The 14,929-nt window shown below is 43.1% G+C and overlaps 1 protein-coding gene across 1 annotated transcript in view; it reads left to right on the top strand.

The window, feature by feature from the left end:
- Nucleotides 1-427: 427 nt before the first annotated feature.
- The window catches only part of LOC107035183 (probable methyltransferase TARBP1), a 19,352-nt gene continuing 4,850 nt past the window's right edge, over nt 428-14,929 (top strand). Inside the window, exons 1-7 of the mRNA XM_072972209.1 lie at nt 428-1,361; nt 4,435-4,532; nt 5,958-6,027; nt 8,133-8,281; nt 9,280-9,332; nt 11,730-11,865; nt 14,119-14,208. Of these exons, the coding sequence (XP_072828310.1) occupies nt 428-1,361; nt 4,435-4,532; nt 5,958-6,027; nt 8,133-8,281; nt 9,280-9,332; nt 11,730-11,769 (1,344 nt within the window). The 3' untranslated portion in view covers nt 11,770-11,865; nt 14,119-14,208. The remainder of the gene's footprint in view (nt 1,362-4,434; nt 4,533-5,957; nt 6,028-8,132; nt 8,282-9,279; nt 9,333-11,729; nt 11,866-14,118; nt 14,209-14,929) is intronic.

The following is a 14,929-nucleotide window of genomic DNA, read 5'->3' as shown; positions in this document are numbered from 1 at the left end:
GAACCCATTTCAGACCCACTGTGTCAGTTGTGGGTGGTGCCAGCCTGCACCTTTGTCAAAATGAGCTTCGAGGTGATCCTAAGCACAACTTACATACCTCCCTTTGGCCCATCCTCACAGGCACGCCTGATTTAGTGTCTTCGAGCAGGCCAACCGCCAATTAGGAATCGATGAAGTTAGTGTAGATTGTATATTAATTTAACGAGAGCCTCCTTTCTTCTTAAAAACGTAAGGAGCGGATCAGACTCCAGGTAGCGCTTGGTGGAATCTGTCAAAAGCGCGCAGAGAGGACCAAGGCGGGAAGCCAAGCCCCCTACCTGCGGGCGCGCGCCCGGGCCAGCCGCGCACGCCCGCTCCTTCCTTTGGGCGCCCGGCCTCGGCGGCGCGCGGGGCAAATGGAGTGGGTGCTCGCGGATGCGCGGGGCAAATGGAGTGGGTGCTCGCGGATGCGCTGCTCGCGCAGAGCCGGGACCCCCGGGCCCTGCTTGGGGCGCTGTGCCGCGGGGAGGCGTCCGCGGAGCGCGTGGAGACGCTGCGCTTTCTTCTGCAGCGACTCGAGGACCAGGAGGCGAGCGGGGCCGGCGGCGCGGGCGCGCTCCCGGAGGCGGCGCGCGAGGTCGCGGCCGGGTACCTGGTGCCGCTGCTGCGGAGCCTGCGCGGGCGCCCCGCGGGCGGCGCGGACCCCGGCTCCCCGGCCCGCCAGCGCCAACGCCTGCTGAGGGCGGCGGGCGCGGCCCTGCGCTCGTGCGCCCGCCTCGCCGGGGGCCCGCAGCTGGCGGCCGCGCTGGCCGAGGAGGCGCTGCGCGACTTAGTCGCCGTGGGGCCGGCGCCCGGCCTCGAGGGGGCCTCCGAGGCGGCCGTGGAGGTGCTGGCGGCCGTGGGGCCCTGCCTGCGGCCCCACGAGGACGCGGCGCTGCTGGAGCGGGTGGCGCAGGCCGCCCTCGGCCTGGCGCTGGGCGGGGACGAGGCGGGGCCGGCCGAGGACGCGGCGGCGCTGGTGGCCGGGCGGCTGCTGCCGGCCCTGGGCCAGTGCGGCGGGGCGGCGCTGCGGGCCGTGTGGGGCGGGCTGGTCGCGCCCGGGGCGCCCTCGGGGCCGGGTCGCGTCGGGCCGCAGCTGCTGGTGCTCAGCGCCCTGGCCGAGAAGCTGCTGCCCGAGCCCGGCGTGGTGCGCGCCCTAGCCGCGCGCGAGGCCGGCCCGGACGCGCGGCGCTGCTGGCGCTTCTGGAGGACCGTGCAGGCTGGGCTGGCCCACGCCGAGGACGCCCTGACGCGCAAGCGGGCGCGCTACCTGCTGCAGCGCGCGGTGGAGGTGTCGGCGGAGCTGGGGGCGGAGTGCGCGTGCGCCCCCCAGGAAGGAACTGGTACTCGCCCCTTCCCCCCACCCCAAGGGCCCATCCCTGCCTGACTTTCTGGGAGGGAGTTCCTCTGCTGCCGACAGTCAGCTCCAGGGGTCATCTCCGCGATCCATACAGAATTTGGTTATTCTCATGGTTCCCAGAAAGCCCGAAAAACCTGGGGACCCTCATCTCAATGTTGTTCTTTGAAGTGATAACAAATCACTGCAATAGTCTGCATTTCCTCACCTTTCTGACCCACAGCAGTGAGATACTGCATCAGTGGGGTAATATAGGAAGGGGACTGAGCCCCTGCAGGATTTTACAGACAAAATTGTACCTATGTCGTGGGAGGTCCGTTCTAATGAAGGGCTAGAGCCCATCAGAGGGGTAGGAAAACTATTTGCAAGTACTGGTCGGTGAATTGACTCTTGAATGTTAGAATTTTGTCCTGGAAACCATCACACTCTTGAAATTTCTCTTGGTAGTTCTCTAAACAGGATTTGTTCAGCATATGGGCCTTAAGTCGACCTTTTGAGGGTATTTTTGCAATTCATTGAAAAGAATGAAGTTTTAATTTTTTCTAACATTTTAAGCCTGTGTAGGAATAAATTCCCACCGCTTTATTGCAGAACAAGAGCAGATGAAATAGCAAGGCCTTTCAGTTTGGTTTGTTCGTTGAAATATGTGAAAGTCATCTTAAGTTCATTTTGAGCTGTCAAAATCCAAAGTGGATTAAGTGATTCAAAACTGCCTCAGTAGACACAAAATTTCTACTTTTTCACCTGTAGCTGCCTACTTACTTATACTGGTAAAGGATTTTTGCTTGGTTGAAATTGTGAGATTAGATTTTTATGTAAGTTGAAAACATGAGATAGTAATATTGTAATGGTCCGTAAGTTGGTGATCATCCAATAAGAGTTGTCACTGGAAACATTTTTAAAATTACCAAAGTTAAACATGCGTTTATTTTAAAGAGTCAATCCTTCTGCAGATTTAAAGATAATGGTCTTTCCATGCTTGCCCCTCCCCCCTAGTTTCCTTCCTTTCAGAGAGATCAACCACTTTTACCTCTTTTAGCTGATTATTTTGGTATTTGCCCCTCTATCTTGAAATAATCTAGTTATATCATGAAATCCTTTGTCATACTTATCATTTTGGTTAAGTGTGGGTTCAACATTTACAAAATTATGACCATGAAAATACTGTTCACAGGTGATGTATGTAGTAAACTATGATGATTTTTTCCTTCCTGCAGGTTTTTCCTAGATTTGTGTCATTTTAAAATTTGTTTGGTTATCTCCATCCTTATCACTAATTCAGCCCCAAATTCTTAGTTGTCTAAATCTGCTGTACAAAGTCAGATCATCCGGCATTATAAGTTTTCCCAAAGTCTCTCCTAGTGTCCTCTTACAAGCTCAGCCTGGTGCACAGATGACATTCTTAGATCTGCCTTCACCATCATCCGGGGGATTCCCTTTACCTGAGTCCTGTGTTGGAGCTCTTGTTTCCTGGAGTTCATATCTTGTTTTTTGGTTTACTCATTTATTTTGTTGTACTTCATTTTCCATTAGTTTCCTAAGATAATTTTTTTCTGAGATAAAAAATTTTAAGACCTTGCATATCTGATAATTTTGTCAAAGGATCCTTAATTTCTGATGTTTTTATTTCTGCCCTTTCCATCTGACCCTTTTTTTTTTTTATAGTTTTCATCTCCTGAAAGTCCCCATCTGTTCGTGCATGTTGTGTATCTTTTCTGCTAGATTCTTTAACGTACTAATAATCTTGATTATGTACAAGTTCTATACCTGGACCATCACTAAGCCTGGTATTGTTTTCTATTTTATCTCTTGGCATTAGGACCACTTGACCTTTGAAAACTTGTCAAAATTTTATTTTATTTCTTAACTGCTTTTTATTTTAGTGGCCATCGCTTCCTCTTCTGCTTGGCCAGAGGCAGAATAGTTTGTGTGTCCTGTCTATTCTTGGGAGGCGTCCTGCCCTTTGAAATTCACAACACCTGGTTGCACTGCAACCTCAGCTCTCTGACGGGCACCCCCAAAAGCTTAGGCTTCTGTAGATTATCCAGCCTTTTCTCTTCGTTGGTATGGCAGTCCTGTTCTCGTGTGGCTTTCTATGTCCCAAGTCGGGGCCAAGACCAAGCATGTCTAGAGCCTTTGTTTTGCTCTCACATTTGATCATTTGATCGAAGGTTTGATTGGGGTAGAGTTCTAGCTTGGAAAACATTTCTGTTCAAGATTTTAAAGGTGTTGATCTGTTGTCTTAGAAGCTAGAGCTTCAGATGTTACTGGGTAGAAGTCTGGAACCATCCTGAATCGTGTTTGTTTAGATGTGATGTTTTCTCAGTGGAGGCTGTGTCCCTGGGATTCCGCTGTTCCAGTTTAGGCATGGGCCTGTGTACATCCTTGTGCTGGGCACTTGGTGGACCTCTTCGATCTGGAAATCATGTCCTTTGGTTCTGGGAACTTTTCCCAAGTGACTTTGCTTTCCTTCCTCCCTGTTCACTTTCTGTCCTCTTTTTGGATATTGGACCGCCTGGACTGGTCTTCAAGGCATCTTTCCTCTCCGATTTTCTATGCTTTTGCCTTTTTGCTCCACTTCCTGGGTGATTGCCTCAACTTTATTTCCAGTCCTTTCTTTTGAGTTTCTTGTTTTTGCTATCAGTTTGTGTTCTCATGTGATCTTTTTCATTCTTGGATTCTCCTCTTTTTAATAGTGTCTTTTCTTATATCATAACTGCACTGTTTTCTCTTACCTCCCCTTAAAATATTCGTAAAAGTTTTTTTCTTGTTTAGGTTTTCTTTTTCCTGCATAGTTTTGTTTTTTCTGGATTTCCTTGTTTGTTTGTTTTAGTCTCAATCTTTGGAGGCTTCTCTGGATGTCTAGTGACCCTTAGATACCTGCTTGTATTTAAGAACATAGAACCAAAAGTCATGTTTAAAGCTCTCCATTGTTAGAGAATGCAGTATTTGGTAATAGTGGCGCAATTTTAAGAACTACTGTCATTTAGAAACTTAATGAAGTTTTCTACTTTAGGAACTAAATCTTGGAACTAATTTTCTTTTTTAAACCATATTAGGCCCAAGTCTGTTTTGGTGGTCTGAGAAGAAAAAAGATGAGCTTCTAAAGTTTTGGGAAAACTATATTTTAATTATGGAAACTCTTCAAGGAAATCAGGTAAGTGTTTTCCTATATTAACAGTCCTATGTAGATGCAGGTTTTTATTTTCTTTTCTTCAAACATTTTGTAAAATTAAAAAAGACAAAAAGACCAGCTTGGATATAGCATAATAGAATACAAGTGTACTTTGTTTCCTGGCGTAGATGCAATTTAAAATTGAATATAAGCTCAGGAAATTAAAGAATACTTTCAGTTGACTTAAATTACCATTCAGAGAATTTGGTGTATTCGATCTTCTCTGACATTTACTTCTTAAGTGTTTGTTAGTTTTTAGTTTCTTGATGTTATGAGTAATCAACAAAAGAAATACACACTTAGGAAAATATTACTTAAAGTCAAAGGTAAATTATTATTAAGTAATTATTAGTCCTTTGAGTTTGTTTTTGCTTTTCTTTTCTTTTTAGTTTTTTTGGTTTCTTTTTGTCTTTGCATATGTGGTCCTGAGAATGGAAAGTTGAAAAATCATTTTCAGTTGACTTCGAGTTCGTGTTTTTAGCATCATGGAATTTTTTAATTGAGAGGAATCTCTTAAGATTACCTAATGCAGTGTGGTGGTTCTCAAACTGTAACAGTCCTTAAAGTCTCCCAGGTGGCTTAAGTATAAATTGCTGGGTCTGGTACCCCAAGTTTCTGATTCAGTAGGTCTGGGACGGGACCTGAGAACTTGAATATTTTACATGTTCCCAGGGGAAGCCCTGGTGTAGGGGTTCCCAGTCTGTAAGCTGCAGGCCACTCTGGGGCCAGCCGTCTGTGGAGTCGTTACCAGGTGTCAGTGCAAACGCACACTGAGCGCAGTGTGGCCTGAAATGAGGAATTACTCACATGTGCTAAATATATATGCAGATGCTTGGATGAGGAGTAGAGAAAGCATTTCTAAAGTCGTACGGAATTTTATGGTTTTCCTTAATCCGTAGATCTCTTAAGATCTCACTGTTCAGAAATTCCGATTTCCCTTTAGTTGGAAGGACGTATAAATTGGCCTCTGGCATCTACAGCGCAGTCTAAGAGTAAGGAGCACTGAACTCTGAGTGGCTCTGCTTCTAAATGTGTGACCCTGAATGACTTGAGTGACTAAATTGTTTCAGTATTTTTCCTCCTTGTGTAGTGGTATTATCAGCCCTGCCTGTTTCCTGGGACCATTGATGATTACACGATGCCCTTTATGCTCAGGCCCTAATTGTGACGTGACTGTAACTGTGTTCTGGGTTACATTTGTTAGCTTTGCCACGCTCTGTCTCACAGCCCTGAATTCATACAGTTGAAAAACTGGGCGATCAGGCACCTTCTGCGTATTTCTTATGCATAGTGGGGAGGTGGGGGGCGGGGAACAGAAGAGCTACTGTTATATAAATAGATGAAAAATTCTTTTGAGTTTTTATAGGTGAATTTTCATTTCATATGGCTTTTTGCTTTTATTTTAAGATACATGTTATAAAGCCAGTTTTACCAAAGCTAAACAATCTGTTTGAATATGCAGTGTCAGAGGAAAATGGTAATACTTCCATTTTGCTTTTTCTAGCATTTCCAGTTTTTCCCCTTGATTTTATAACAAACGCTGTTTATTGTGGAGGATGTTTATGAATAAATGAATTTGCCACCACCAAGAGCCAGCTGTTGACATTCCAGATACATACCTTGTGGGTTGATTGTAATATTTTTTTCTCACTCAGCGGTGTATCCAAATGCATTTACCTATATCCTTAAATAGTCCTTGAGAATTTAATATCAAGTGGCTGCAGAGTTTTCTATAATTTAGAGGTATGGTAATTTTATAAGCTTTTGATTATGAAAAATTTCAGACATTTATAGAAAACGAGTTGATATGATGAACCCTCATCACCCAGCTTCCACAGTGAGCGGCTTGTGGCCAGCCTCTGCCTTACACGTAACTTGCCTCGAATGATTCTGAGGCACATTCCTAGACAGCACATCATTTCATCTGAAATTATTTCAGTATATAGCCTTAAGGGGTAAGGACTCTTTGGTAATGTTTTAATGATGGCATATTATGCATTTTTAATTTTATATTTTAACTGCTTTCCATTCTTATTCTCCATATCTCTGTTTCATTGTTCGAGTTGCTTTCTTGGGGTTTCAGTTATTGTTCTATAGGTTGGACTTCTTAGGAAGAGAACATTCCAAGGTATTGTTTTAAATTTGGTTTTAGGTCCTTAACCAGTACGGTATTATGTGAGCATTTTAGGAGAAATAAAATGAAGCCCGGAGAGCTTCCTAAAATTATTTTATGAAATTAGGTTTAGATCAGTGGAAAAGCTAAATGCAGGCTGACGGTGTCTTGTATTTACATGAATGATAAAGTGCTTCATGATCGTGTTTACACATGAGATTAACCTAGGTAAGTGGGTTGTAGGGCCTGCTTTAGGTAATTACAGCTGTAACGGTTTGAGCCCTTAGGGACTGAGCTCTACTAGCTGATTGCTGTACTTGTTTTCTGATACACTGGGGTTTTTCTCAGACCGTAAGAATCTACAGTCCCACCTGGGGCTAGAATTTAATTCAATCCTGTTGTGACTTCACTTACGCATGTACTATTAAAACGATTCTCTTATTACCATGTTTTGCCCTCAACTCTTGGCAAACCAACTCAAATAGCAGTGACAGATTTTGAAAAATTAACCATTGCCGAAGAACTGAACAGGCATCTTGCTGTAAGTTACACACACACAAATGGATTGATTTATTCATAGAATGCGAGAGCTGAAAAAAATGCTGTATTTTCAAAAATAGAACTAGATATTTCAAAAGAGTTAAAGTATCTCTAAAGTGCATATAGATTTCATTTTTTGTTCCTCACTCATTTATGTATTTGTTTAATAGATGTTCACTTTAGTGTCCAGAGCATCCTAAGCACTGGGCTAAAGTGGTGAGACAGACGTACTGTTCTGCACTGGATTTTTGTCTGTTTTCCATGAACCAATAGTTTTGATCATAAGTCCCATACAAGAGGCTGAAATGAACTCTCCAGGGAGCGAGGCCACGCCCTGGAGAGGGCAGGCAGGAAGGGCCTGCCTGAGGAATGACGTGGAAATTGAGGAGAGGGATCTGGGTGCAGGAGCCCTGAGACCGGACCAGAGGAGCAGACCAGGGAGGCACAGGATAGTGGTGTGGGGTGGGGAGTGTAAGGCTGGGACAATTGTCAGGGTCAGTTCCTGCCTTGTTCTGATTCTGTTACGAGGTTTGAGAAGCCACTCAAGGGTGTTCAGCAGAGGGGAGAGAGTTTCAGGTTTCCATATGAGAAACAAATAGGAAGTAAGGTGAGAGAAAAGTGGACTGAAACCACCCCAGATCTAAGGTTCCAACCTGCGTACGTAGGGTAACATTTAACTTTTGTACCCTGTAGCTACCATAGCATTTGCTTGCAATCTTTCTAAATAAAACTATCTGAAAATGGAATACTGAAGTTATTTTGGCCCCTTAGTAATTAGATACTCTTGGATGTGATTAAAAAGAAACTCAAGTTCGTAGCGGTGTGGGGAAATTAATGTTTGTGTGTTTGATTGTTTATGAATATATCATCCACTGTGAAGGGACACTGTGTGAGAATCAAATGTCAGTGCTGTGTGTTTATTTCTGCAGGTTGCTGGCTCTTCCACCCATCCTGGCACCTGTGTATTTATAAAAGAATGTTTGAAAGTGAAAACAAAATCCTGACCAAAGAAGGCATTACCCATTTTTTGGAGCTGTATGAAACAAGGGTTCTCCCATTTTCATCAGATATTTCTGAGGTAATGACAGCGATGCCTTCCACGCGTTGCCTCTGTCAAAGGATGAAAAGCAAAGGCATCCATTGTAGCAGATGAGATCTTCAGAATAAATACTAGGGCTCTAACATTATGAGTAACATTTTACAGATTTGCATACATCAAATCCTATTTCTCTAAACTCAGCTATCGTACTTGGAAAGACTTCCTGTAATGTAGTTTGTCGACAGGCTGCTGGCCTCATGACCAGTGTGAAAAAGCAGCTCTTTGGTGTCAGTGTTCTGAGCAGAAGTCAACAGCATGAAAACTGGGCCAGAAGCTTGTCGGTGGTCCTGTTCCACGGTCCTGAGTCTCTGAAGTCTTGCTGCCTGTCAAGTGATGCCGCTCCCCCAGTTCTGAGTCAGTGAATTGTTATCCACTGTATTGAGCATACGTGGCCTTTTGAGCTGTGTTATTAGCGTCTACACTTCCATTTGTCAGACAGCACCCAAAGCAAAGAGATTGTGACGATCACAGCTGTGCTTTCACGTTTTATATTATGGTGCCTGTGAGCCATACGATCACTGACTTGGGGATGGTAATTGAGCCCCCCTTTAGAGGGAGCCTCAGTAAACGTCCCTCATCGTCCCACTGCATGGACAGTGCTGGACTAGGCATCGTTCCCTCCGTTCCCCACCTCTTGCTCTCCTGTGAGCTTGCTTTTGTCTAGTGATGGTTTTGAGGATAGACTTCCACATTTCCCACCATGTGTTCCTCCTTTGGATTCCCTCCTTCCTTCTTAACATGTGTATTCTCTTCTCAGTCTTCCGTAGGTTTTTATCAGGTGGGGAAATTAGGTATTTTGTCATTCTGGTGGAATTAAGGCTGTCGCAAGCTAACCTCCAGCAGAAGAGATGAGCTTTGCTTATAACGGCTCTTCTGTAGCCTGTGTAGGATGTGTGGGTGGGGCAGGCTGACTTTGCAAAATTACAGTTACAACTTAACACCAAATACTGTTTTCCCTTTTTTTTTTCTTTTTTTAGTTTATTGTTGGACCATTGATGGACGCACTTTCAGAGAGCTCTCTGTATAGCAGGTAAACACGCATAGTTTTCAAGCAGCCGTGCAGTGATATGTGTTTCATAGACAAAGGTAACTTGAGTGTGACAGTGACAAGGCTGTTTAATGCATTTGGTGCATAAGTACACGTTGCCTCACAGACGTCCAGCTCTTCCCTGTCATGTCATCCCTTCTGTGTTTGTTACTCCTTTTGCCTTTTACTTATATCAGGTGTTCCTCTTTTCTTTTCATTCCTACTTGGAACCCTTCTGTTCCTGGGCTTCCGGAATGAGTATCTCACAGAGCTTCCTTTCTTTCCCTCACTCCTGCCTGGTTTCCTCCCTCTTGGAAATTGTAGTGGTTTGGGCTAACCAACGCTTAACCCCGTTTTCTTTTGATTTTGATTCATAGAAAAGTTGTGAGGATAATATAAAGATGCTCATTTGCCTTTTACCCACTTCCCTACATGATAATGTTTTATCACATTTGTTTAATCATCACCTCTCTCCCTCTGTGTGTGTATGTGGTATGTGTGTACATCTGTTTCTTAGTTCTGTCCCCGAGCAGATGTACCCATCTGTATCTCAGTGTCTCTCCATTGTTCATCCATCCATGTTAAAAACCATCCATTAATGCACCCACTTCCAGAGCAGCACCAATGGCCCATTCTAACTTGCACATTTCCATATCTGATGGGGCGGCCATTCTACAGAACACAGCATTTATTTCCCACCTTTACCCTTTGTCAAGGTTGATAATGAGAAGAGCTGTTCTGTGGCTTGCTAGAGCTTGGAAGTTTACAGTCTGGGGATGAATTTGCTGATCCCGTTGCCCGTAGCACAGTGAGTGAGAGGATAGTGGTCAGCGCCCCTTAGAGGCTGAGGGCCTGGTGTCTGTGGCAGTGCTGGGCACCTGGTAGACCCTGGTCCACATGAACAGTGAAATGGAAGCTTGGCTGTTACCATGTTGCTCGTGTCATGAGTGAGGTGTTAGGCCACCAGAAGGGAGGGCAAGTGGGATGTCTACTTACACTTTTTACTTTGTAGTTTTTTCGGTCAACAATTCCCAGTGACTATCTTAATCATATGCAGTTCTGTGCTAGTCACTTTGGGAGATATAAAATACGGGTAATACCCTTCCAGGAGCTCCCAAGGATTCCCTAAAATCATCCTACAGTGATGATCTGAGGAAGCAGTCAGATGTTCATTAACTACATGGCATGAAGGTCCTTAAGGTACCACACATCAGCAGAGAATGCACAATAAAGCACCACCCCTTTGTTATCTCAAAATGGTTTAATTATGTTGATTAAATCCAGGGTAGGGAAGAAATAGTCTATGAGAAAGATCTAAGATTATTGTTTGCAGATACCAGAGGCCAGTTACCCTTGGTATTTATCTTGTTTTTGTTTTTTTTTTAAATCTGCAACAAAAGAATGGCTTCCAACAGTAAAAAGTATATCTTTTACCTTAACTTTAAAAAAATATATATAGCTGCATGGTTATCAGAATCTCTACAATATAGTAGAATACTTATCTTACTAAAAGGAATGAAATTGAAATAATGTGGATCTTTTTTCCAACAGCCTTTTTAAGATACAATTCACATACCACGAAATTTATTCTTTTAAATGGTTCAATTCAATGGTTTTTCATATAATTACAAAGTTGTATACCCATCACCACTAATTCCATAGTATTGTCATCGTCTCAAGAAGGAAACTTTGTGCCCATAAACAGTCACATCACATTCTCCGTTTCCCCAGCTTCTGTCAGCTAATTTACTTTGTCTGTATTCTAAATTTTTCATATAAAAAGATTTGTGTATTTGCATAATCCAAACATTTCATATAAGGGAAATTATATAATGTGGCCCTTTGTTTTATGTTTGGCTTCTTTCATGTAGTATAACGTGTTTAAGATTCATCTGTTTTGTAACATGTGCCCATATTTCATTCCTTTTTGTGGCTGAATAATATTCCACTGCAGAGATACTTCACATTCTCTTTATCCACTCATCGGTTGGTAGATGTTTGGATTATTTCTGCTTTTAACTGGTATGAACAACTCCTTTGAATATTCACAGAACAAGTTTTTGTATGGACATAATCTTTCACTTCTCCTGGTTATATACCTGGAAGTGGAATTACTGGGTCGTATGGTAACTCTGTGTTTAGCTTTTAGAGGAGCTGCCTAACTGTTTTCCACACTAGCTGCCCCGTTTTGCATTCCCACCGGCAGTGGATGTGTTTAGTTTCTCCATGTCCTTGAGGACAGTGATTACTGTCTGTCCTTTGGATTAGCGCCGCCCTAGTGGCTGTGCAGTTACATCCTTATGGGTTTGATTTGCATTTCCCCACATGATGTCTGATGGTGTTGAGCATCTTTTCATGTGCTTATTGGCAACAGTGTTTCCTTAAAACTTTTTATTTCAGGTGGTTTCCTGTTAAAGTTTATTCAGAGGACAACAAGTAGACATTGGTGTGCTGTCCCCATTCTGCTTCTGTCTAAGGCTTTGGCAAACATCCCAAGATGTAAAACTCTGGGTATAGAAGGCCTTCTTGCCTTCAGGTAATTTACTCTGAGTGTGTTCACATATGCTTATTTGTCAAAACTTTTTATTAGTAAATTTTGTTTTCTCTTCTGCTTTATTAACCCATAGTGAGTGGTTTTAGTTAAGACTGGCATTGGCATTTTTTTAGCTCTTAATTTTATATAAAAAAAAAGTAAATAAAAAAACTATTACTTGTATAATTGAACTTGTTTTGTTTTACGAATTACTAATTTAAATATGTGCCTAATTTATACATATATACTAATATATGTACTAATATATAATATATGAAGCTGTAAGGAAAATATATAAACTAATGTAGAATAATGTATATTAATGCATACTAATTTAAACATACCAACTTAAATATATTTATATAAATTAAAGCAGTAATTTAAATTATTAAAGACTAATTTAAATATATTAAATTTATATAAATATATACTGTTGGATTTTGACCACTTTAAAATAGTAAGTTGTTTTTATTATAATATGTAGGAAACTAGAGATAAAATATCCAATGGCAATATTAATTACAAAGTATTTGAAAAAATGTAAAATTCTTACTTTGAAAGTATCTTCATTTATAGTCTTACTTTTAAAAGAGATTTGTTTCCTATTAAAATTGAGCTCTGTTCGAGGCCTCAGTGGAAAATAGCAGCTTTGAGACACTCCTGGCGGTGACCTTCTGCATTAGAAAGTGTAGACGTTACCAGCCCAGGTGTCAGTGCTCACAAGTGCTCAGAGTGGTCTTTGGGGCCATGACGTGCCTGTGTTTTCCTGGTGTCAGGGACGCCCTCCAGGGCACCACGGTCACACGTCAGATTCTGCTGAGACGGGCGGCCCAGCGCCGTCTCCTTCAGACGGCCGTGGGTCTGGTGGATGTGGTGAGTTTGTCTTTTCGCTCGTCTTAGCTTCAGTTTACAAGTCTTTCTCAGTGGGTGGGTGTTCATGAAAGAGTTAGCTCGACAGGGCTGTGCTGCTGTCGTTAGAAAGCCCGGGGCGTCGGGCTGGCCCTGGGCGGCATCCGGGACCTGGGCCTCCGAGGGGGGGCTCCCGCTGCCCAGCCCACGGCAGAGCGGGCTCTGCGCCCCAAGTGCTCGTGCGATCGGTGCGGCTTGTGCTCAGCAGCCGTGTCCCTCCCGGCCGCCTGGGACCCTGGCACGTGCTATGTAGAGGGCGTCTGCCCCCAAAACCCCTGGGCGCCGGGTCTCTGAGCTCCCCTGGTGGACACTGTGCGAGCTGGTGGGGTAACTAGGGAACGTGCTGGGGGAGGGCTGTGGGTGGCTTTCATCTCGTTTCCTCAGTGTTTTTCTCCACATCTTCCAGTAAACTGACATTCAAGGAATGCGTACTATAGTCTGCAATTTTTACAGAGCCCATTATTGCTGAGAACAGCGCTCAGCAAACTTTCTTTTGTGAAGAGCTGGACTGGCATTCATTTGAGCACTTTCAGTCATACTGTCCCTGTCACAACGACTCAGAAGCAGCCGCAGACCATTTATAGATAAATGGGCATAGCTTTGTCCCAGTAAAACTTTGGACATGACAGGCTGTGAGTGGCTTTGCCAACCACAGCCCCTGGCTTACAGCCAGGTATCTTAACTGTGGATGTGCAATCTTAGGTGAATGAAAAGGTGTAGGTGGGTTTCTTAAGGCAGGGGTCATTTTTGTGGCTTTGAAAAGTAGGATTTACTTTTTAAAATTTATTTATTTTTATTGAAATACAGTCAGTTACAATGTGTCAATTTCTGGTGTACAGCATAGTGTCCCAGTCATGCATATACAGACATACATTCATTTTCATACTCTTTTCTATAAAGGTTAATTACAGGATATTGAATATAGTTCCTTCTGCTATACAGAAAAATTTTTTTAATTATTTTTGCATATAGTGGCTAATACCTGCAAATCTTAAACTCCCAAATTTATCCCTTCCCACAAATTCACTTTTGATTTAAGGAATAAGTAATTTCTTACAGGATGTTTTCGTTTTTGCCTTTAGATTGTGACCATCTTGTCTCTAAGATGGTAACCTTGATTTTAAGGGAAGCAGATTGACAAAGTCATTCATCTTTCATTTTCAATAATGGTTGGTCATTTATTATCAGTATCTTCACCTTAAAAGTTGGATAACATTTTCTTTTTAAAAAATAGCTTTTCAATTAACTAATAGTGTTCTACTTTAAATAGTATGCTAGATTACTTTTACACTGATTTCTTATACAGTTAAGAATTTTAAATGATTAATTTTTTCAAACTGTCCCCAGGAGAGAGTGTCACTGTCAGACATCTCAACTTTTCTCATGTCTGTGAGGCAAGAGGACCCCTTAGGATGATGGACTTCACTGTGGACAGAGGTAAGATTGCAAATAATTTAATGATAGGGTCTTTGAAAACTTTGTGAAAAAACTCTTTCTACTAGAATTCATTTCACATAAAATATAGTGATTGCTTTGTTATCTATCAACAGCGATTTTAAAAAATTGTTTACTTTCATTGAGTGGACTTAATTAATAATGCTGCTAAGAGTCTGGCAGACAATGGGAGACAGGAACTGTCTGGGACAGAGAGAGCCCTGTCTAGAGGAGAAGGTGGTGTCAGTGCACAGATCTCGCTTCTGAGTGAGGTCTGCGTTAGGAATGGTGATGGTATTAGACTCAGAAACAGTGAGTAGTGCAGACTCGTCTTTCTTTGTTTCCGTTCGTTCACTGCACTTTGATCTGCTCAAGGTCCCAAGCCTGACGCTTGACAAATTCGCGATTCTTCCTGACTTTTTGCATCGAATTCACCATGAAACCGTCAGTCTCTTTCCCCTTTTCCAGCCGTTGCTCTAGTGGAGCCCCTCCCCTGGTGCCGCCTCAGCTCTGGGGGCTTCTTCCTCCCCAAGAGCCTCCTCTGCTCCCCGCATGAGGCAGGGCCTCAAGTCCCCCTCCTCCTCCTCTGCTTGGTTTTGAACAGGGGGTGGGGGACTCAATTCATGCTACTGAGGTTGGCACTTCTCTGTTACAGACTCGGCTGAATTCTAATGTGTCCTCTATAGGTTATATACTTCTTGAAGACAGGAACCTTTTTTTTCTC

The sequence above is a fragment of the Vicugna pacos genome, chromosome 11, assembly GCF_048564905.1.
Source record: "Vicugna pacos chromosome 11, VicPac4, whole genome shotgun sequence".
Taxonomy (NCBI): Eukaryota; Metazoa; Chordata; class Mammalia; order Artiodactyla; family Camelidae; genus Vicugna; species Vicugna pacos.
The sequence above is the reverse complement of the archived record's forward strand: the minus strand, read 5'-3'. Positions and strand labels throughout refer to the sequence as shown.